This window comes from Eublepharis macularius, chromosome 4, assembly GCF_028583425.1.
Source record: "Eublepharis macularius isolate TG4126 chromosome 4, MPM_Emac_v1.0, whole genome shotgun sequence".
NCBI classification, from domain to species: domain Eukaryota; kingdom Metazoa; phylum Chordata; class Lepidosauria; order Squamata; family Eublepharidae; genus Eublepharis; species Eublepharis macularius.
This window is the reverse complement of record NC_072793.1, coordinates 61,052,560-61,076,102: the sequence shown is the minus strand read 5'-3', so window position 1 is coordinate 61,076,102 and position 23,543 is coordinate 61,052,560. Positions and strand designations below refer to the sequence as shown.

General features: G+C 41.6%; 1 protein-coding gene across 1 annotated transcript in view; it reads right to left on the bottom strand.

The window, feature by feature from the left end:
- Positions 1–22,195, bottom strand: part of UBTD2 (ubiquitin domain containing 2) — a 72,211-nt gene extending 50,016 nt beyond the window's left edge. Inside the window, exon 1 of the mRNA XM_054977330.1 lies at positions 21,987–22,195. Within this exon, the coding sequence (XP_054833305.1) occupies positions 21,987–22,056 (70 nt within the window). The 5' untranslated portion in view covers positions 22,057–22,195. The remainder of the gene's footprint in view (positions 1–21,986) is intronic.
- Between the last annotated feature and the right edge of the window lie 1,348 nt (positions 22,196–23,543).

The window sequence follows — 23,543 nt, the reverse complement described above, 5'->3', positions numbered from 1 at the left end:
TGGAGTGAACCAAGTTTTTTAGTTCTGCAGTTGTTATAATGTTAAACCACGATTGAGTTATTGTTTCTATTAATTGCGGTTTATTGCTGGGTTGCTTCTCACTAACCAGTTTCTTTAGTCGGCTCCATAGATTTTCGATGGGGTTAAGGTCTGGGCTATTTCCAGGCCATTCCAACAGTGGAATATGATCATCTTGAAACTACTTTTTGCACATAGCAACAACATGACATGGAGCTGAATCTTGTTGAAATATAAATGCTTCATTATCTTGGAAAAGATCACGTGTGGAAGGCTTCAGTTTGGGCTCAAGTATTTCATTTATGTATTTTTGGGCATTTATATTGCCATTTATCACACAAATTCTGCCCACACCTTTTGATGTCATACAACCCCATATCCTAACACTAACTGGGTGTTTCACAGTAGGTGTAATGCAATTCAGGATGCAAATCTTCTCCGATTCTTCTTCTCATGTATTTTATGCCATCACTACCAAACAGGGAGATTTTGGCCTCATCACTCCAAATAACATTGTCCCATTGTTCCGCTGTCCAGTTAACATGGGTTTTAGCCCAGTTTAATCTTTTCAACCTTTGTTTGAGAGATAACAATGTTTTTTTGTGGAATTCTAGCATTAAGACCAAATTCCTCCAGTCTGCGCCAAACAGTCCTTGCACTCAACTTCACATTGAATTGCGCCATTTCGTTCTGTATGATTTTCATTCTGTATGATTGCGCCATTTTGTTCTGTATGATTTTCTTCTGTCACCTAGGCTCAGTCTCTCAATTCTTCTACCATCCCTTGCTTGTGTACACCTTTTCCTGCCTTTACCAGTCTGGTTTTGTAGTGACTGAGTTGCCTTATACCTCTTCAAAAATTTAGAAATGCCACCTTTGGTTAAGTTTTCACCAATTTTTCTTCTAATTTCTTCATAACTGTAGCCTTGTTCACTTAATAGTACTATTTTACATCACTTTCTGGGTGACCAGTCAACTCTTTGTGCCATTTCTTTAATTTTATTATGTTTTACAAGTTCACTAAATGAAAGAACATAAAACAAACCAACCAACTTGACAGCAATCACATAACACACTGACAAATGACCTCCTCTCAGCTCCAATAGATGACATCAATAGCTGAATCCTACTGTGACCTGATTGGCTCATTGCCAAAACAAGATGACACCTGATTGGCTCTCTAAAGACTCATGCTCATTGGCTACATTCAAATAAAGGAAAGCTACTTCATATCAACCTAAGCAAGTTGTGCTTCCTTTTCCTGGTTATTTGGCTATAACTTTTGATAGAATATGGATAATTGAACAAACTTTGTTGCATTACATTCTTGATTAAATTATCTTACCATTGATATATAATTTTATGGTATTACTCCAAAAAAAGTGGTGTTATGAGCCATCAAACCTCAAAAATGCACTTTTTCCAAAAGGTTTCCACAATTTTGGCCACTAGTGTAGCATGGAAGTCCTCTCATGAGCTCAAACCATTTTTTCCTCAGAATGACACAATATCATTACAGAATACAACTATACTCCCAGTCCCTGTTATCCCTTTATGTGGGAAATTCCCTATATACATTAATGCAAAGAACAAAAGGACAAGCATTATGTGTTTAAAAGTAATTTTACTCTTAAAGATCAGGCCCAGGCTACTGAAGGAGGAATATCTTCTGAATCATTTTATTTATTTATGTTATGTATAGACTGTCTTTCTCACTGACACTCAAGGCAGATTACAGTGTAAATCAATACGATCAAGGGCTGGGACATTCAATAAAACAGTACAATAGTGTATGGGTTGCAGAAATTTGAAAGAACGGACCTTTGGACACTTACCGTGAAGAGTCCTCCTCGGAGGAAAGGAGGACATCTTGGGTGTTTCCCACCATCCAATCAGGGAGGTAGAAAGTTAAATTTTCTTCCTCTTTCCTGTTGGTACATGTTTTTGTTATTGATAGATTTCTGTTTAGTCTCTGAGCTATTTGTCCTAAAAAAATTACTGATTAGTTTCTAAGAGTTAGGAGAGAGAGGACAGAATGAACATGCAGCACCAAGGAGGAAAAGGTAAGATAGTAAAGGAGACGAAGGACCTGGGAGGGCAAGATGTTCTCCTTTCCTTAGAGGAGAAGGACCCTTCATGGTGTCCAAAGGTCCGTTCTCTCTCTGAGGCTCCCAAAGCAGTTACTCCTATTTGGGTGGGATATGGTCCTCGTCTTGAATTATGTGCTGCCACATTCTCCTTCCGAATGTCGCATCCACTGAATTATAGAGGTTTAGCCTGTAATGCCTCACGGAGGTGGAGACTGAAGACCAAGTGGCAGCCTTGCAGACCTCTTCCACGGATGCATTATTTCTGAATGCTGCATTAGTCGCTGCACTTCTCAAGGAGTGAGCTGTAATTCCCTCAGGTTTGTTGGATGCCTTGTACGCTTCTGTGATGCAGGACTTAATGCTGTTGCCAATAGATGTTGCTGACATTTACTTCCCTGTGTTAGGGGGACTCACATTTATGAAGAGTGAATATGATTCTCTGATAGCCTCAGTTCTGGTGAGGTATGCCTTGAGGGCTCTCCTGACATCCAGACAGTGCTACTCTTTCTCCTTGGCATGTCTGGGGTCAGGGCAGAAGCCTATTGTCGTCCAGGTGTCCTGATGAGCCTTCTCCTGGGAACTGGTGCGTACAAGGATGTAGTCCAGATACAGATGTACTTGAATTCCCATCTCTCTGAGTCGGAGAATTTTATTTATTTATTTATTTATTTAATTAATTAATTACATTTTTAGACCGCCCTCCCCGTCAGACGGGCTCAGGGCGGTTTGACAACAAATTAAAAACAGTAAAAACATTATAAAAACATTAAAACATCGTATAAAAAACCATTAAAATTGGCGGGTGTAGAATATTAAATATTAAAATGCAGCATTGTCCGCATGGGCGGTGGAAGGTCTTCAGTGGTATGGCCAATGAGAGGACAGCCTAGCCCCCACCAAATGCCCGGTGGAACATCTCCGTCTTGCAGGCCCGGCGGAAAGATAACAAATCCTGCCAGGCCTTAGTTTCCTCAGACAGAGTATTCCACCAGGTCGGAGCCAGAACTGAGAAGGCCCTGGCTCTGGTAGAGGCCAGGCGGACCTCCCTGGGGCCAGGGACCATCAGCAAGTTCTTAGTGGCTGATCGAAGCGACCTCCAGGGAACATATGGGGAGAGGCAGTCCCGAAGGTATGCTGGAATTTGGGCTGATGAGGACATTGGTGAAGACTCTTGGAGCCACGGCTGTCCAAAGGGCAAGGCTCTGAACTGGTAATGCCTGTTCATGTGGAACCTCAGGAAAGGTTGGTGTGATGTGTTGATGGGAACATGAAGATAGGCTTCGGTAAGGTCTATGGAAGTGAGGAACTCTCTGGGCTGTAGGGCTTTGGCCATTGAACGTAGTGTTTCCATACAGAAGCGTTTTAGCTTTATGAACCTGTTTACGAACTTCAGGTCTAGAATCGCCCTCCAGAACCCCGTTTCTCTTCAGAACTGTAAAGAAGAGGGAGTAAACCCCTTGGCCTCTCTTTGTGGGGTACCGAATCTATCGCTTGAATGTCTAGCAGATGGTTGAGTGCCCTCCACCTGATGAGTCTTTTTGGGGGGGGAGGGTTCAAAGGAGTGAGGTCACAAATCGATCTGGTAGGTAAGAGTCAAACTCTATTGAGTAGCCTTTGGAGACCACTTGGAGGGTCCAGGTGTCCGTCCTTGACTTGACCCATGCTTGGTAGAAGTGGAGTAGTCTCACCCCCACTGGGCCCTGAAGCGAGTCAGGATTTGGGGGTCTTGTTGTTAAAGTCATGCCTGTCTCCTCGGGCTTCGTGATGCCTGTTGATCTTGGCTCCAAAGGGGCCCCTTTTGAAGCTCTGTCTGGGGAAATTCCAGGATGAACTCTTTGAGTTTTGTTGTGGTCTGGCCAGGAAGTGGTGGGAACAAAAGGACTGCAAGCCGAAGGAACACCTATCCAATCTCCTGAGGGTTCTGGGCACCACCTTTTTCTTATCCCTTGTTTCCACCAGGATCCTTTCGAGTGCGTCCCCAAAGAGTTTGTCGCCCTAGAAGGGGTAGGCCATGAGAATGAACGGAGCAGGGGTCAGCCAGCCAGGCTCGAAGCCACAATAATCTTTGGGCCACCATTGCTGAGGCCACGGCTTAGGATGAAAAGGATATGGCATCCAACATGGTGTCTACTGCAAAGGTGCTGGCTGGCTTAAAGGATTGTTGGCCCCTTCCGAGAGACGTGGGTTGTTTCCTGGAAGCAGTTGCAGTAACTTACGCACCCACACATCGGTAGCTCTGGTTATGATAGAGGCCATGACAGAGGCTCTAATGGCCATGGCTGAGACTTTGTGGGCCCTCCTGAGGGCAATCTCCGCTTTCCTGTCCAGGCTGTCCTTCATGGATCCCTGGCCATCCTCTGATAGGAGGCCCAAGGACTGCAGAGCGGGCCATCGGGGCGTCAATCCTCAGCACCTGCAATAACACATTGTCAAAGGATAGTAAGGCATGTAATTTCTTTGCTGCATTAGAACATTGTTTGCTGGCCCACAGCATTTCCCATTCAGCCTTCATTTGTCTCTCAAAATACTCAGAGAATGGGAAAACCTTTTCTGGTGTGTCTGCCCTAAGGAAGAATTCCCAGCACCCTTTGGGCCTTGCAGATGCTTTGCCCGATTTGGGATCCTCCTCCTCCTCCCCTTTTGGTACTTCTTGCAGGTCAAGAGCTGCTAGGGACTTTGAGAGGAGATATTGATAGTCCTCCACTTTAAACAGCCTGTCTGGCTGCTCTGGAATGGTGACCTCCCCCTCCTCCTCCTCTTCGGAGAGGAACTTGCCCTCCTCCGTGTCATCACTGTTAGAGGACATCTCTCCAGCCTAGGGAAGCCCCTTGTACTTATCCTTGACTTGGATGGACTTTTGGGCTGCCTTGGCAGGCCATTTGGCTGCCATCCTTCTGGGTTTGTCTTTGGGCTTGATGGATGGAGGGGGGGAGGACAATTCGTTGCTGGCCCTGGAAAGAGGTTGACACAGCTTGGAGAGCTCATCTCTCATGGTTCGCTTTAATAAGGAGAAAAGGTCAGCTGAAAACATGGAGCCGAAATCGCCAGGTACGTTACCCATCCTGGTAGAGCTGCTCTCATTCAAAGTCAGGTGCTGATCCAAGCAGGAAGGGTCTGTAGAAGTGTCTCCCAGCGGGAGGTTGGCCAGTACATCGTCTGAGGTCATGTGGGGCTTAGAGTGCTTGTTGCCACTTTTCCCGCTTTTTCTGTGGCCTGCTGGCTAGCGCCATACTCAGCCTCCAGAGTTGCACAGAAGATATGGTTTTTGTCTGCTGTGGCCAGGCCTGTTTGGCAGGGATACACGGCTCTAAGGCAGGAAAGTTGCCAGGCGCTCGCTCCAGCCGTGAAGGCGGGATGGCACCAAGAGGCTCGGAATCTGATGACAACGCCACGGCAGGGAGGCCTACTTCCACGTCTTCCTCTCTCATGAAGCTTCTGTTGGAGTCTGCTGGCTCCATAGTGGGGCTGCACACACTCCCGTAGAACAGATCACCAAAGGCAAGTATAGAGGGGAGAGGAGGAGAAAGGAGATGAGTAACGACTAAAGAAAAGGTAGTACAGAGAAGAAGAATAAGAATCAGTTAGTCGAAAATGTAAGTAGAACAAAGGCCTAAGAAACAGCAGAGAGATCTGCTGCTGCTGCTACTGCTCTCCCTGGAGGCAGGAAAGAACTGAGAGAAGGGGAGGTCCATGTGCCAACAGGAATGATGAAGAAAATTTAACTTCCTGCCTCCCTGATTGGATGGTAGGAAACACCCAAGATGTCCTCTGCCTCAGAGGGAGAACGGGCATAAATCTGATACAGAGCTGAAACAAAACAAACACTTTAACATGACACACTGAATGATGCAAAAACTACCCAGTAGGACCATACTTGCAGAAACAAATAGTACAGTCTCTATAGTCCCCATTTCTTTACCAAAGCAACTCTTTGAACCATTTCCTTACAGCACAGCCCTATTATCCGTGTAAGAAAGCCCTCTTAAATAATTTTTGTTTGTGGAAAGCTAGGAGAGTGGAAGCTTTCTTGACCTCTTTGGGTATACCATTCTATAAGGTAGGGCCACCACATAGAATCATGAGCTATCTTACTACTTTGGAAGAAATCAGCAAGCTGTAATGGCAAGAGCAGCAACAAAGCACAAAATCTACAGCATGGGCAAGTAGAGATGTATGCTTGGCTGCTGCAGAATTCTCTTCTCTAGAGATGCAAAGACTGAGCTTGTATTGCTTCTAGAAACACTCTCCTTTGGGCAGGCTTTTAATAATCAGGTTTAAATAAATGTGAGGTGATTTTAATTTCAGTATCTCAATAAGCTGAGTTTTCTGAGTTTTTTTCTTCTTAATATATTGTTGCTAACTTGAGCTTTTGGAAGAGAAGCGGAAAGTAGTAGCTGCAGGTGTACACTGAGGAGGATAACAAAAAGGCCAAATGTTCCTTCATTATTACATTTTAGCAGATGCCAAAACCAAACGTGGAAGTAATCAGACTAAACCTGTATACCCTTTCCTTCTTCCTAAAGGTGAGAAGCCAAGGAAACTTTAAAGTAAAATCACTGTTTGGTTTCGCTTTTGCTTTTGATATTTCAAAATACTTTAGATGTGTCAGAAACAATAATTTATTTAGAATATTTATACCCCATCTTTCTACTATGTTTAGTACCTATACACATATTTTCACACCAGTGTGTCATCAGATCATTGCTTACATATGCTGATCTACAGTGTTATAGAATTTAAGTAGAATTTCAAGTCTCTTAAGCAGCAGAGATTACTCACAGCATTATCATTTTTAATCCCAATCTGCTCAACATAGTTCATTTTATAATTCTGTGATTACTCTAACAGAAAAAAGATCAAGTCTCAGAAGTCCAGTGAGATGCTTTTATTTATAATCTCTATCAACTCAAATGACTGAGTAGAACTGCTTAGACGCTTCAGCCCAGATAGATATTCTACAATTCAGAGTACTACAAAAGAGTGACAATGCAGGTCACTGATTCCTATAAAATACTTACCCTACTTACAATGCACTGTCACACTGTCAGAACAATACTGGACTCTTCTGCAATGACGGTAGGGGGTATATAAGGGATTTTCTTGTCACTGCTGAAGAGTCTAATATTGGAGACTATGTTAAGAATATATGGTAACAGGTTTTTTAAAAAATTCCTCACAGAATTTGGTGGCACCTATTTCCACAAAGCTTTCTAATTATAAGATACAATTATTCTAGGACTGTAGTCAAAACATGAGAGAAAAACTCAACAAAAGCACATGAGGGCTGAGATTTTATTGCTTCTGATACTTAGCAATCTACACATATTAATCACTGTCCACTCAAAGTACCTCTAAGCAATCAGTCAATGATGACATAATTTGACAAGGTAGAATGGACAATCAAACTGAAATAGCACAGCCTTTTCAGTATAGCTTGTAAAATATCCATAAAATTCCTGTTTTTTAAAAAAAGATCCACTCTCACGCCTTTCTGTAATACTGTTCCTTATGTAGATGATGTTACTGAAACAACTTTCTACTGTGAAAAGATAGTTCAAAGAACAAAAAAGAGCTCAAAATACATGAAAAATATATAAACCTTACTCTAAGCTAACAACTTTACCAATATTAATAGACTAGAATGAGATCTAATCATCACAAACCTACTAAACAAAAGTTTGAATTCTTTCAAATTCTCCTAGTGAAAAGAAGGAAAACAATTGTTCCAAGTTTCTTTTACAAAGTAATCAGTTTGATTTATGAAAATGCTAGTGCCAAAATCCAAGAACTTATATTTGACAGAAATAAATGCCAATATCTTTAGTCAAAAGTTTCTGGCAATTTAAACATAATCATGTCAACTTTGATAACACATTTCTGAATGATCATAAATTTTCTTGGTTGTTAAACTATGGATGAAGAAAGAAGAATAAAGACTGCCAAAAAAATTCATGGTATGTAAGAGACATCTGGAATAGCAGAAATTGATCCAAACAATTCATGTTTCCAATTACTGTTACTTCTCAAGATGGGGGCGGGATTGAACACACATACTCTCTGTGATTATGAGCTTCATAAATCCAAGTCAACAGTTAAGATTACAGCCTTATCAGAATAGCAGAAGGCACAGAATTGTTTTATTACTTGTGTTTATACTGCTAGTCTTAGGTGAGCAATTGAACTAAATTTTAACTGGGGGCTTAACTCTGATTTACCAAGTTCTCAGGTCACGGCTGGCTCCACCACAAGGAGCTTCTGATCAGACATGTGTTGCAAGATCCTCCCAGGTGCAGAGGGCCTCAATTCAAACTGGGCAGTGTGCAGAGAGAGGGAGAGTGTGTGCAAGCCTTCCCTCTGGACCATTTTCCAGACCTGAAACAGCCTGAGGGGGTGATACTTGCAATACTGGGGAAAGTTACGTGTAATCCATCAGTACATAAGGTACCCCCAGCAAGGCAAAATACTGGCTCACCTGGACCCTTTCAGGTTAGGAAGGCATAAGCTCCCTTCCCTATGTGGCCACAATTCCAAATCAGGCCCCCACACATGTTCTAATTGAGAACATGCATTGCACATCTGACTGAAAGGACTTTTTAACATGAGGTTATTTCCCAGCTCAGAGGGGATAAAGAGAAACTAAGGTCTTTTCCGTACAGGGCTTTTTCATTGGTTCTGGCCCTGTACTGCATCAATTTCTCTCCAGAGTTCTGCACGCACGATCAAAATTCCCTGACTCAGTCTCCAAACTGCTTCCTAGACTTTTTTGTGTTCTGCATGAAGGAAGGCTGCATCTGTCACAGAATTTATCTTTCCCCAGCTTTTCTGCAGCTTTTCTCCCTGCACACATACCCCAATATTTTTTCCCCAACTAAGTCAAATTGGGGCTTTTTTTGAAGTGCAGAATGCTTTCTTCAGTGTGAGGCTTGGCCCTGCCTTTCACCCTCCCCTTTACTCCCCTGAATCCTGATTAGTTGAACAGCAACAAATCCAGTTTTTCCCTGAAAAAAATGTTTTAGCAACGCTGCAATGTTGGTGCCTTAAAGGAAAAAACCTGCAATTTCCGGGAAAAAACACTGCAATATGGCTAACTAAAAAACTCTGCAGAGAGTCCTGAATCCCACTTGATATTTTAAAGTTTTCATTTTTGCTACCTGTACTTTTTAGACCATTCTTTTTTGGCTTAAAAAAAATTAAACACCAACGTTGCATGGTTGGTGCTATTAAGACAAAAAACAAACAAACAAAAAAAAACCTTGTAAGATTCCTCAGCAATCAACTGAGGAAACTGACCTGATCTCAGCAGATAAGTGGTATGTCCTCAAAGCCCGCAACAGAAATGGGGCATTTTTCTATTGCAGAAATAAAAAACAGATACCATTTTGGTTTGACTCCCTCAAAGTGTAGGATTAAAGAATCGAAGTAGTACACGGCTAGAACCAATGAATAAAATGGATCTGATCCTCATGGGTTGAATATGCAGAAAGATAACTTAGGCCATATGGAAGAGACCTAAGTTATCTTCCTCATGTAGCCCCCAAGAAGTAAACCCGACTAGACCTGCTAGGGCTGGCTCAAGAGGAAACTAGAGCTGTGCAAGAAGCAGAAGACTGGATCTTTCTTTGCTTGCTTCTTTGCATACTCCTTTTCTCGTACCCACAACATGTCAAAGAGCCAAGAGGGGATGCATGCTACTTCTTGGGGGAATTGGCCACCCCTACCTTCCTGTACATGGCTAAACAGCAAATCTGGATGACGATTAGGGCAGGCACTCTTAATCTCACACCAGTGATGTGAAAGTATGTGCCAGTTTTGTTCCTTGGGCTATGTCTTGACCAGCAGGAAAAATATGGTCTCCCTATGGATAATTGCTATTCTGGAAGCTTCACTTCCAGATGTTACTAAAAACAAGGCCTCAATAAGGACAAAACTGTAGCTGAAATGTCAGACGAGAGTGCTTACTGAAAAGCAGATTCACCCATAGACAAATTGCCATTTCATGCAGCAAGCTGGTAAGTGCTCCCTGCGAGCAGATACATATGAAGGAGGGGACCTTAGATTGCTGCTTGCAGGAGCTCCAGGCTTTAGTATCAAGTGGCAGGCTGAAGCCCCACTTGCCAAGGAACGCACTCAAATAAGAACCTCAGTATGCCACTTGATACAAAAGACTAGGATACGGACAAGTAATTTTGCTGCTCCTCTTTGCACAGATGGACCGGAAATGTGCAAAGAGCAGTAGGAACCCATTTCCATAAGAAGATATATGACCCTCCTTGTTGTTGAAATAATTTTGCAGTTGAAGAGCTGTTGTGGACATAACCTAAGTTTGTTGGTAGATAAGGCAAACTTAAGGAAGTCTTTGCTGACTTTCACTCGGCTAAAATCTGCTGATCTCAATGCAGTATTATTGGGTTGTTCCAGATGATTCTGGTCTGGCCTGATTCAGATATAAGTGTGCATTTAAGAAGCCCTGGGCTCTAATTAGTTTTCTTATATCAGATCATTAATCTCCCAGCATGAGGTACACTTCAACAAGGTTTTTGGTTCATTTTGGGTACAGTGGTAGAAAGTGCCGCCAAATCAGAGCTGACTTATGGAGACCCCTGCTAGGGGTTTCAAGACAAAGAGACTAATGGAAATGGTTTGCCATTGCCTGCCTCTGCAACTCTGGTCTTCTTTGGAGGTCTTGCATCTAATTACTAACCAAGGTTGACCCTGCTTCCAAGATTTGATGAAACTGGGCTTCCCTAGGCTATCCAGGTTAGGACCATTTAGGGTATAGTACACAAGTAAAAATATTACTATAGAATCTTGTCTCTATTTTATCGTTTTATTAAAATAATTTTTACACTTTTTAACACTATTTTTTTAAAAGACTATGTTAATACCATCCATTGGTTGTACACAGATAATTAAAGAACAATTATTTGAGCCGATTAAAATGGCTTGCCCAAAGTAAACAGATTACAGGGATGAGCAGCTTCAAAAATGCATCTCCCATGATATTTTTAGCAAAGATCAGCAACTGTTCCCCTACATTTCTGCTTATATCTGTGACAGGGTATTAACATGGGCCTATTGATTCAGATATGACCCTCTTTCTTTGGCACACTTCATCTCCATGTATGCTTAAGATACAGCTGCCTGGTCCCCTGATCTGCTTTCAGTGGTAAAAGTCTGAAATATATTAGGCTGCAGGTCTCAGAAGAATAAAAAAATGTGATCCTGAAAGAAAAGTGGATTTTGTATCTCCCCAAAAAGCCACCACTTAGAAGGGTCCTGTTTCAGCTCACACAGTTGGTCTAGTACTGCTGAACCTCTGTCAGTGTCAACCCCCAAATCTGAATTTAAATCACTCCGTTAGCGCATAGCATTAAGTCAGCTGAAACAAAGGGATTCATCTGCATTGTTATGAATCATATAGCTCACGGGGAGAGGGGGGATCCATTTACAAAACACTTCTTCAAGACATAACATTACGTGTTAAAAGAGTACACAAAAATTAAACACAGCTGAAGTGACATGGCATTCAACTTTACTGTTTCTGTAAATTGTCACATTTTAGTATCCTTTTTTTGCTCTTTCAAAAATGCATGTGATTCTATTGCTAGAACAGCTGTCTTCACTCCCACTCCAGCCTGAAGGTGTTTCATTGTCACAAAGACAGATTTGCTTCCGAACAGTATACCTGAGTTGACTGTATTACGTATCAAATACATTTGAGGGTGCTATGAAGTTGTCTTTCTGCACTTCTATTGTGATCATCTGTGAAAAAATGTCATCAGAATGCAGAGCTGGTCATATGTAACTACCTTAAATAACATGGAATGTATTAAACAATAAAAAGAAGAAACATTAAAATTGATTTTAAGCTTGTCATTTAACAACACACTGGCAGTGATAATAGAATTTGAATAGCCTTTAGAGAAAGAAAACATACTACATAACACTTCAACTGCACAGCTGGGCTGAGTATTCAACCTCAAGTTACTTCTGCAATAGACAGGGATGAACTCCTTCCTACTTTCTCAGCAAGCAGGATTTTCACAAAGTACTTTTAAAAGAAGTTCTGAATGTGATGAGTTCTGAAGCAGTATACTCCTGGGTGTATATGAGACCTTCTAGATTTTATATCCTTGTCTAATATTGTTGTGATGCCCTTGATAAATGTACGTACTTTGTTTGGACAAAATAAACTGCAAATGAATTAACATCCATCTTAAACTGATAAAAAAGCTTTTCTTCAAAGACTGAACTCCTAAGTAGAACTAGCTGCTGGAAAGATAATTTAGGCATAATGAAAACTATTAAACCATACACTTCATAATGTTCACAAAATACCTCCCCATATGAACCCCAGAGCACTCTCCGCTCCAGTGAGAAACATCTGCTAAAGGTCCCTGGTCCCAGGGAGGCCCGCAGGCCTTCTTGGTCCTGGCCCCAGCCTGGTGGAACGCTCTGTCTAATGAGACCAAGGCCCTGCAAGATTTCTTCTTTTCACCGGGCCTGCAAGATGGAGCTGTTCCACCAGGCATATGGGCGGTGCTAGGCGGAGCCCCCCTGGCCGGTTGATGGTGGATTAGGCCTTCCCCATCACCAATACCCCCGCTTAAAAATCTTTTACTGTGAAGATGCTCTGATGATTTAGGTTTGGTCAGTTGGACTTTGTGCTGCTATATTGATGTCTATATGTATTTTAAATTGTGTAAAACTGGATGTTTTTATGGTTGCTAATTTATAATAATTGTTTTATGTATTTTAACCTATATGTATCTGTAATCCACCCTGAGCCTGCTGGAAATGCGGGGAGGGCGGAATATAAATAGAAAATAAATAAATACCTGCATGTAAAGATTTATCAGAACATGCTTACAAATCTTGCATAGTGCTGATTAATGTACAGTATACCACCCCTGATATGTTGATATAACATGTGGAGTCCTGATAATCTCATTTACGTGCATTCCAAACCTGCAAATATGCAAGCAGGTGTTCAGTGTCATGCATGTAACTAGCCCACATGAAATCTTGCTGGTCACTGTTAGAACTGATGGGCTGCTGATCTATCTCCATATAGACTTTTTTTGTCCTATCATAGCTTTGATTTTAGAACTGTTGTTATGGAGGGACCTGAAAAATTCACAGCTGGGATAAAGTTGTGCATGATTGCAAGTTTCATGCTATTAAAGGAAAGATACCCACATTTACAGTGCAATCAGGAGACAGGTGAGAAGGAGCTGGGGAGGTGGCCGCCCCAGCTTACTTGCTGACCCAAAAGATAATAAAAAGATCATTGGAATATATTAAGATAACACAGCATCATTCCATACCATCTACAAAAAGACAACTAATGCTTCAACCTCTGACAACTTCAACAAGGGACTAAGTGAAACAAAACCTAGTAGATGTTATCACTTCACATTTTTCCATGCACATTTGACTTCAAATAAGTGTTTCAAGCTACAGGGAATCCATAAAGCAGAGAACAGTCAATGATTTCAGAATACAAAAAGGTGTAATATTTTCAAATGTCTATTATTCTTACACAATCAATTCTTGCACTTTTCTTCTACTACTTCAAAGATAATTTTTTCCAGAAGCCCTTTGTCCTCTTTTCTAAACAGAACATACTCATTTTTGTTTTAATAGACAGGTTGTAGGGTCTACTATATTTAATGAGAATAATTAATTTCACTAGCCTGTATTTGCACTTTTAAAAAGCCGTGTTCAATTTAAGTTTAATTGACAAAAATATCAGCAACATTTTGTAAAGTCTGAATAAATCACAGATGTTTCAAGTTACTTGTACATGGAAATAAATTAGATTTCAGAAAAAAATCTTAACAGTATCATCAGTGATTTTTCAGAACACACCTAAGCATCCTCAGGATCAAAGCATGGATTGCAGAGGCACCTTTCAGCTTTAGGATAGAGAATGCAGCTATGTGGAAAGTTGTTAGCATCTGGCCATATGGAAAACTGAATTTTTGACGTTGCAAGGGCATGGTAATATTCACCTTGCCATGTGGCTCTATGCTAATGACAGCTGGCTGTCCTCACAGAAACTTTATGTGACCATCAAGCCGTACATCATAATCCAAACCCACCAAAAGATGACTCACAATAGCAGAAACAAATTCCTAAAGGCATTTTGCTAACACACCACCAGAAGAATTTCCAGTCTTGCTAGGCCTGCAGAAGAATAAATCCAGTGCCTAAATATCTGTAAATATGGCACAAACGAACTTAAAGAACACTTATCTAAATAGACCTTGGGGTATTATTCATAGCCAATTATATCGGTTCAATGTTCAAATTGCTTCCCTTACCCTTCTGAGTTCTGTACTAGAAAGGCTGCATCTGCTGCAGAACTGGTTTTCCCCCATATTTTTGCAGGGTTTTTTCCTGTGTACATTACCCCCATTTTTAAAAGTGGCATTAAAACACTTTTTTTGACATGCATTTTTTCTTCAGTGCAAGCCCCAGCCCAGCCTTTCACCCTCCTCTTTATTTCCCTGCATGCTGAATGCCAATGTCCAACCATTTCCCTCCCTCCCTTTCCCCCCCTTTTCCCCTTCAGCTTTTCTTACTGGAAAAAAAGTTTTTCATCAATGTGTGTTAAGTGTAATGTGTGCACACTAACCTCAACAATAAAAAATAATTTACCAAAGTCTGCTCACCAATACAAACAGTGGAAGATGACATTTTGTGCATTATTGTCCGTTTTTCCTATTTTGTTGTTCAATTTTTTCCAATGCTCTTTTTTCATTCTATAATGTTATAATGCTGTTACATTGCAAATGATTTCTTCCCATTTTATGTCCATTTTCTTTAAAAAAAATTATCCAAATTAAAATTAATTTCAAGGAAAATCACTGTTTTGTGCTGCACGTGCACACAATGTCCATTTCTTAACTTTTGTTTCTTATTATTCTAAGCATGGCATTTACAGGGCATACATGATTCTCTGCTGTTGTCATTTAATCATTCCTGATAGGCTCATTATGAACTGTGAAACTGAAATCTCTGATCAGTAAAAATTTGAAATATCTCAACTGGAACAAAATAAACCCCTCTAACACCCAAACATTATAATGCATGTGCAACAAACAAACAAACAAACACAAAAAGGAGATGCCTACACTGATGTCGATGTCCCCCAGAAACCTCAGGTCAGAGCAGGGCATTTTCCCTAAGTGCAGGGGAAAAACAAAACAAAACCAGACACCACTTTGGTTTGATACCTTCAAGTGTGGAATTTCAAAAGCCCAAACCAGATCTGATCCTTATGCCGTAAGAAAACCTGACGTAAGTTGAGCATGTGGAAAAGCTCGTCTTTCAGGTACCCACGGGCAGTCACTAATCAAACAAAACCCTCTCTCCAAAGAGAAGAAAACCAGTAAGATGTAGTGGTTAGAGTATTGGACTGAGATCTGGAAGACCCAGATTTGAATCCCCACGCTGCCATGGAAGTTCACTGGGTGATCCTACCTCACAGGATTCCTGTGAGGATAAACTAGAGAAAAGCAGGTTGCATCTAGGATAAACTAGATGCAACCTGCTTTGGGTTGCCATTGGGGAGAAATGGTGGGTAAATAAAATAAAAATAAAGCTAGATGTTAATAGTTCAGGCTCATAAACATCCACACTTTGTCTTTTTTAGCAACAGGTGACCAGTCAAAGTTTACAAAAATTTACATCCAAAAAGATGTACAGTGCAAGCCTGTGCAGTTATTCCTATCTCAGTCATACGATTTAATGAAATTAGACTGCAGTAACTCTTCATAGGAGGATTTGAGTCCAATGGCACTTTAGAGACCAACAAGATTGTTTCTCATGTACTAGTATTCTTTGTTAACATAAGGGGGAGCACAGTTTCTGTAACAGAAAGTGGGTCACTGCTTTTAAACATTCAGTTCATGAAGAGAGCTACAGTAGTTGTAAAAGATGGCATTACTTTTATTATACCTATAAACATTTAAAAGCTCCTTGTCTTCACTGTATCTGCTTAACAATGAATGGAACATTTCAGTTTTCAGAACTGGAAATCCCCCACTAGACTTTAAAAATGAATGTACACATTAATTGCTGGAGTTACTGGAAGGATAGCTGGGGTGGAGCCTGTAGACTACAGGGAAATAAGATCTTTTAAATCATTTACGCTCCTTCTTAATAGAATAAATGAATGGTCTCCATTGATGGAGCAACATCCTAATGCATGCAAAGAACTGCTCAGTAGAAACAACAGGAGCCCATCCTACTTGGCATTCGGCATTACCCAAAAGTTAAAGTAACGCTAGTGTGTAATGTTACTGTGGAAAGTTTCTTTTACAATAAATAATGCACAGTTCCAGTTCTCATTTGTATAAACTGTCCTAGAAGATGAGCAAATTTAATTGCAAATGGAAACTCACTAGAAATAGTGAAGTTATTTAGACATTTTTACAGCTCCAGCGTAAAGCTACCATTAATGAACATTTTGGAACAACTAAAGTTCAGGAAAATGAGGTTAAGATTGTCAGTTCTTCTCCACTTGGCTTAATGTGCACACATATACACTCATTAAGCCTTGCTATATAATTTCACTGACACTAGAGGGTACAGGTCTATTCCCACAATCCCTTAAACAAAACGCCAGCAGGGAGATTTACTGTTAAATCTTTATCACTTCAGGTGACACTGAGCTCTTTACAATCATTTAAGCTCAATTCAGCTTCAGAAATACACCTATAAAGCTCTGATTTCCTTAGGTTGTGCTTGCTTAAGGGCAAATTTATGACAACTTGGAACTACTCCAAAAATATTTAATGCATTTCCAACCGCCATATTGCATACCCAAAGATGTGATGATACTTATTGATTTCATTTATAACTCCCTCCTTTCTCCCCAACGGGGACTAAAGCCGCTTACATCATTCTCCTCTCCTCTATTCCATCCTACAGCAACCCTGCAAGGTAGGTTAGGCTGAGAGCATTTGACTGGCTCAAAGTCACCAAGCAAGTATCCATGACAAACCTGGGTCTCCCAGATCCTAGTCTGACATTTTAACCACATGGGCTATCATCCCCTTTCCCTGCAATGGCTTTACCAGTTCACTAAATCAGTCAGGATCAGCAATTCTGTAGACCAGCCTCCTAATAATCAAATGGGTAAGAGGCCCGTGTTTCGTTATGCACTCTTCTATGCTTCCAGTTTGGCATAAAATGTCAGCTTCCCACTTTGGAAGGTCAGCTCCTCTACTAGAAACCTATTATGCTTTCCAATGTCAACCCTGATCAATTATTTTAGGAACATGCCACTATAAAACACAAAATGGCATAATGCACTCATGGGGGAGGGAAAGGGACAGTGCTCGCTGCAGGTGGCAGGAAAAGGAATGGCAGAATGCAGCACTTAATATCTATTGCCTTTGACTACCTCACCTACTCCTTTGCTGCAGTTGCAGAGGAAGGGGGTAGGAAGAGTCAGTAATCCCAAATTCCTACCTACTGGGCTCAGAAACTTATTGAGCATTAGAAAATCTAAAGCAAACAATTTTCCTTGTCTCTTTGCTTGCAAGTATTCTTGAAACCTAAAATTTACAACTGGCCATCTCAACACTCCAGAATTCTCTAGAGTTAAGTCAATTCTAATCTTACCCTGAAAATCACACAAATGGTATTACATGGGTGCAATATATATAGGCACACACATATACAAGTTATTTATACAGCACACTAACATTCAGCAGCAGAAAACACTTGGCAACAGGGCTAATTTGAGGAGAAAAGTGAAGAGTCAAAAATAACATGAAGGCTATGAGATTGTGGGGAGGAGCAAACAACCACACAACCAATTTAGAGACAGAAGGCTGGGGGAAAATAATGACCTCAATGTTATCTATATTTTCAGAAAATGAGAGGCTACCTTAGAACAGACAGCAGAGAGAGACAGAAAAGTAAAACTGCTATTATATTATGCTAATGTGCCCTTCCAACTCATAATGTATACCCAATATGGTCTTTAGTGATGACCAAGTCAGTTATGCTATATATACCGATTTTGTTCGGAACAGATAATCATAGTACAGGCCAATGGATATGTTTCATCATACATTTTTTATTAATGTCCTAACTTACTATTGAGCAGTGTAGTAAGATTTTATATGTACAGTAAGTGACAGTAGACAACCACATCCATGGCATATCACACACTGCTTGTCTGGTGTACTAATTTTCACATAATAAATGTGTTTAAACAACTCATTTAAACCACACTCAGTTTGTTATTTCCCCCCACAATCAACTATTTCATTCCAAGTATTTTTTTGTATTGTACATAAATTAACAAGTAATGTTTTTAAAATCTTATTTACTAAACACAGATCAAAATAAGTATGATTTAAAAGATCATGTTCTATTTAGGGCATCAGATAACTTACTGGAAAACGCTTCAATTCCAATTTTTCCTGACAACTCACATCACCAGTCTAAGAATACTCTGAGACTTCTAGATGTCTGTACATAAAACTGAACTGACAAACAGCTTTGCACCCTGAACAGGCTAGGCATGTATCAGAAAGCGTAGCAGCAAAGCTGCTATAGCCCAAAAATTTAATCTGCAATCAAAAACTCTGATGTCAAGTCTCTAGTTTGGATAAATAAAGCACAACTCAATTCTGAAGAAAGAAAAACATACGTAATTTCTAAAGCAAATAAACTCAAAACAATAAAAATCAATTTGTCAACAAAAATCCAGTGGGAAAATTTAAAACAATCACAAAACTCAGGACGCGGTCCACTTCAGCAGATAGAATATTTAAGCAATGTTGGAATAAACTGTATGATAAACTGGGCAAGTCAAAAAACCTAAAGCTCTGTGGTATGGAATAACATGATGTATAGTTAAACTAACAAGTTGTTAAGAATCCCAGTAGCTGGCATTTTAGCATTCAATCTGTCCATGGAGTGGTCAGATTGACAAAACTTTGAGTCACTGTTCATACAAATGTAATCTCAATAGTCACAGATGTAGTTTCATTGGGAGACAGGTCAAATTCATGCCTGGGAGTCTTTAGCCTCCTTGTAAACAAAACTGACACTGCACAGATCTGAGCAGCACTCTATGTATCTGAAGTTGAAAGAAGCTCCTTCCCTTGCAGGCCAGGTGAGGCAAATGATGGCAGACAACTTTTAACACTCTTGCAAACAAAGAGCCATTCAGCATATGAATATTGGCTCTGTGTTCTTCTTTCCCTTCTACTGGGCAAATGACCTCCTCATCCTTCCTATAAGAAATCCAGTAGCCTTCATGTCTATAACAAAAAAAATTGAAATGAGAAAATAACACCAAAGTAGCTGCATATCCTAACATTTTTATGCCATATGCACTCCCATATAGTTATCTTATGCATTATGACATCCGACTGATTTTAATGCCTTTCAGAATCTACATTATATTGTGTCTCTGATGCAAGTACTAAAAGAGAAAGGTATTATTTCAGGAAATTCATTGATCAGTGGTGACTTAATGAACACAAATAACTTCTCATTACATCTGGGCTGCACACAACTGTCATGAGTGATCTCTGCTCCTGGTTTGCAAGCTGCTTCTAAGATGTTTCCCTAAGGCTCAAGATCTAGTTGTAGCAATTTAAAGGAGCCTGTAACTTGATATTCTGCAATCTAGCACAGTATGTGAAATTAAAGACAGGCGTGATCCAATGAACTGTCAAGCCCAGCCTCAGCAGCACTTACTCTCCAAAACCTGTGCTTTAGTGTTCTGGGCAGTCCAGTTGAAACTTCCAAGCCCCTGCTTTGCTTCTCTTGAAAGACTTTTAGTCAGACTGCTTCCTTTAGCATAATGCCATACTTATAAAGGTTCTGGATTTGGGAAGTAGAAGAAAAGTGTACTTTGACATCTTATTGGTAGACTATGGTATATTAAAGTTGCCTTGAGCAGAGTGGCTCAAAGTAACTGCTTATGTTTTACGGACAGAAAAAGGTGAATTCAATATTCCAAAACAAGTCACCATACACAGTTGTAAGAGTATGCATGTGTTTAGAAATCAGGCTTGAAAAGCAAATAATTAAACTGAAATCATATGACATCTGATTTCAATGAAAGATCTTAGTGTATTAATCCTCTGAACCTGCGATTGCACTCTACTATATAACTTTCACAGATGGCCATCCTAGAAAATCCAGCTGGTGTGCCACACAGAGCAAGCTATTTGCCCCCAAATATACAATGATATACTATGTGTACAGAAGGTATGTATATGTTCAAGAAAGTAAGATAAATCTGGAAGAAGAATTGACACACTTCCAATGAAACTGCTCCACTTTTACACTTCCACTAAAAATAATGATAAGGCACTGAGTATAAAAATATACCAAACAATCTGCTTAAGAATTTTGACTGTCTTGAGTTATTCTTATTATGCACTAAAGCCGCTAGATTACAGAGATGAAATAAAGGCAAGGAAATTCACCATTTAGGCTGTTTCTTGTATGACCTTGCTTGCCTCATAATACTTAGCTAGCGTGCAGTAGTTTCTTAACAATGGGTGACATTACATAGGCATGAGAAACCATCTAGGCCCAACTAATGGCTTCAGATGTATGACACCTTTCACTTAACTGTATTTAAGCCCAGTTAATTTATATTGTATTCCATTGTCCTTGGTTTTGATAACCTAATTAAGTTGGTCCTTTCAAATTTTACAAGTTGAGGTGGATGTGGGTACTGAAATCCAATTTCCTCTAATGGAAGTTCTATAACTATATGCCATGCAACTCTGACAGAATTTATCCCATACAGACATCATCCCTGAATGTCAATTATTCTATAAAGTAGCTTTATGAACCGTAACACCCTAGCACATGAAAATGAACCTAACAATGGAACCCATCCCCAAGATGCTAAAAAGAAGGCAAAGCAGAGATTGTGAGCAATGATATGCTGCAAAGGAAAACACTTACAAAAATGGCTATTTCAGTCACTATATGACTGACAGAGAATGCTAATACAATTCTGTCACACTGTTTGCCCTTTCAGAAAGATGTGCAGTTAGATGTCCCATTGTATTTTTGAGAAAAATGTGTCACTAGTGCATTGGAAAAGAACCAAGAAAATGAACCTTAAAGAGCAGACAAAAGATTTTCACATGACAGAAAACAAACACCTCAACTAAAAAGAACACAACCCATCATCATTGCCTTGATTACCATATAAAAAGTTGAAGAACAGGCAGAACGTCAATTACACTGGCCCACTACTTCTGAATTTACACTGCTGAAGGAATAAGAATATTTCCAGTAAGAGTTCCTTCCCTTGACACAATAATGTCTCTATGCTAAGTGAGTATTGCAACACCAGAAGGTTTAAAGAAAAGCCACATTTACAAGAAATCTTGTTTCCCACGACTTTGAGATCTGCTGCAACCTCGAATAAGCAAAGTCAAAGGGGTGGGGGGAGCTGGAATAGGAGAATTCTCATTTCTTTCCCCAAAGCTGGAAGTGGGTCGTGTGGGGCTGATGGAGACCCTGGCGATTTGAGAAACAGAGAGCTCTTCGCTACCTGAGGGTTGGGGAGGCACGGGAATACCCTCCATCTTCTTCGCGCCGCCCCAACCCGCACTAACCCCCTCCCCATGCCACCAAGCGGCCGCCTGGCAACCATTTTACTTAAGGAAAGTTGAAAGAGGGACCTCCAGGAGGGGGGGGGGGCGGGGAGGCGCTCCCTCTGGGGAGGGGGTGGGGACGGAAGAGGAACGATGGCGAAAAAAAAGGCTGGGGGGGGCCCTCCGGCATCCCTCCGCGCGGTCAAGGAGCCGCAGCGCCTCGCCCCCTTCCTTCCCCGCCCCAGCTCCTTCCCCCCCCCCCCCGCCGCCCTCTCACCTCCGGTGCCGTCCGAGTTCTCGTTGAGGCTGCCCGAGGAGTCGTGGTGGGAGCCCACACACCCGCCCATGGGGCCCGGCCCTCCCGGCCCGGAGACCCCTTCTTTCTCTTCCTCCTCCTCCTCCTCCGCTGCCTGCCCACCCGACCGCCTCCGTCGTCGCAGCCGCCACCGGCCGGGCAGGCGCGCTGGCTCCGGGGCCGCTGCCGCCGCCGCCCCCTCCTCGCTGCGCTCGCCCCGGCCCCGCCTTAGTTCCCGCCTCCCGCGTTCCTGCGCCCGCCCGCCACCGGCGGGGAGAGCCTGCAGCCGTGGCGGCCTCTGTCAGACCAATCAGACTGCCTTCCACAAGCCCGCTCGGGCCGCCCCGGGAGCTCTAGGGCGGCGAGGAGCTTGCTCGGGCGCTCTCGCCATGCCTCCCTCGGGGGCGGAGCTCCCCTTTCTTTTCCAGCATGGAGAGCGAGCGAGGCAACGCAGGCGTGCAGCCTTTCCTGTTCCTCGAGGGGCGGGGTGGCGGCGAGAGACAGCCCCTCCTCCCCAGCAGTCTGGGGTCTGTTGGACCCATTGCTCCTGCCCGCCTCATCGGTCTAGCTTGCTTTCCGCAGACAGGCACAGCTCCTTTCCTTTACAAGAACCTATTTCAAAATAATTCCAAAAGGCTTACCAGAATCACCACACTTCGAAGACCCTGCTGGGGAAAAAAACTCTATTTTAATCCCCACAGTCACATCCCCAAAAGGTAGGAAAGGACTAGAAGAATGCTCCCAAGATCTTCCAACAAGCAGTAGGTCCTCTTCACCATCATCTCTCCCTCAGACCTCACAACCAGGAATTCATTTCAGTCAGGCTTGAGCCACAGAACTTTTAAAAAATCCATATCAAATGGCTTATCCGAGACTCCTGGCTCACATTCTGAACATTTTATAGAGCGCTTTTCTTTCAAGACTATGTAATCTCAGCCAATCTTTACAAATCTAACAAAGAATGGAGGACTTTTCCAAAAGGAAATCGCTTCCAGGCAAGTCTGATATTGCTTCCATGTAGTTACAGGGAATGCCCCTGAGGCTCAGTCAAGGAAGGTGAACTGGGAGCTTACGTTCCTTGTCTGAGCAAAGAGAGGAAGGCTGGGTGAATATATGGGAATCGCACTTAATAAAGGTTCTAGATTTGAGAAATAAAAGTGTACTTTGACATCTTGATTGGTAGACTATGGTATATTAAAGTTCTCTTGATTGGAATGGAAACGGGAAACGGCTATCCATACAAATGGGAATTCCTCTGTACTCAATGCATTGCAACTGCAGCTCACTGCATTGAGCTTATTGTCATGGGCTTGGTTCAGGTGTCGTGCAAAAACCACGGTTTAATTAAACAATATTGTTAATAGTTGTGGATTTTCTGGGCTGTATACTCAGGAAGGTGGGTTTGGGCTGAGTCATCCTGTAAGAGTTTCCCAGGGTGTGGAATGCTAATGGAAGGAGGCTTCGCTGTATCCTGAGGAGGTTCTTTTGCATATGGATTGGTGCTTGATATGCTAATCTTCTCTGCAGGGCTATTGTAGG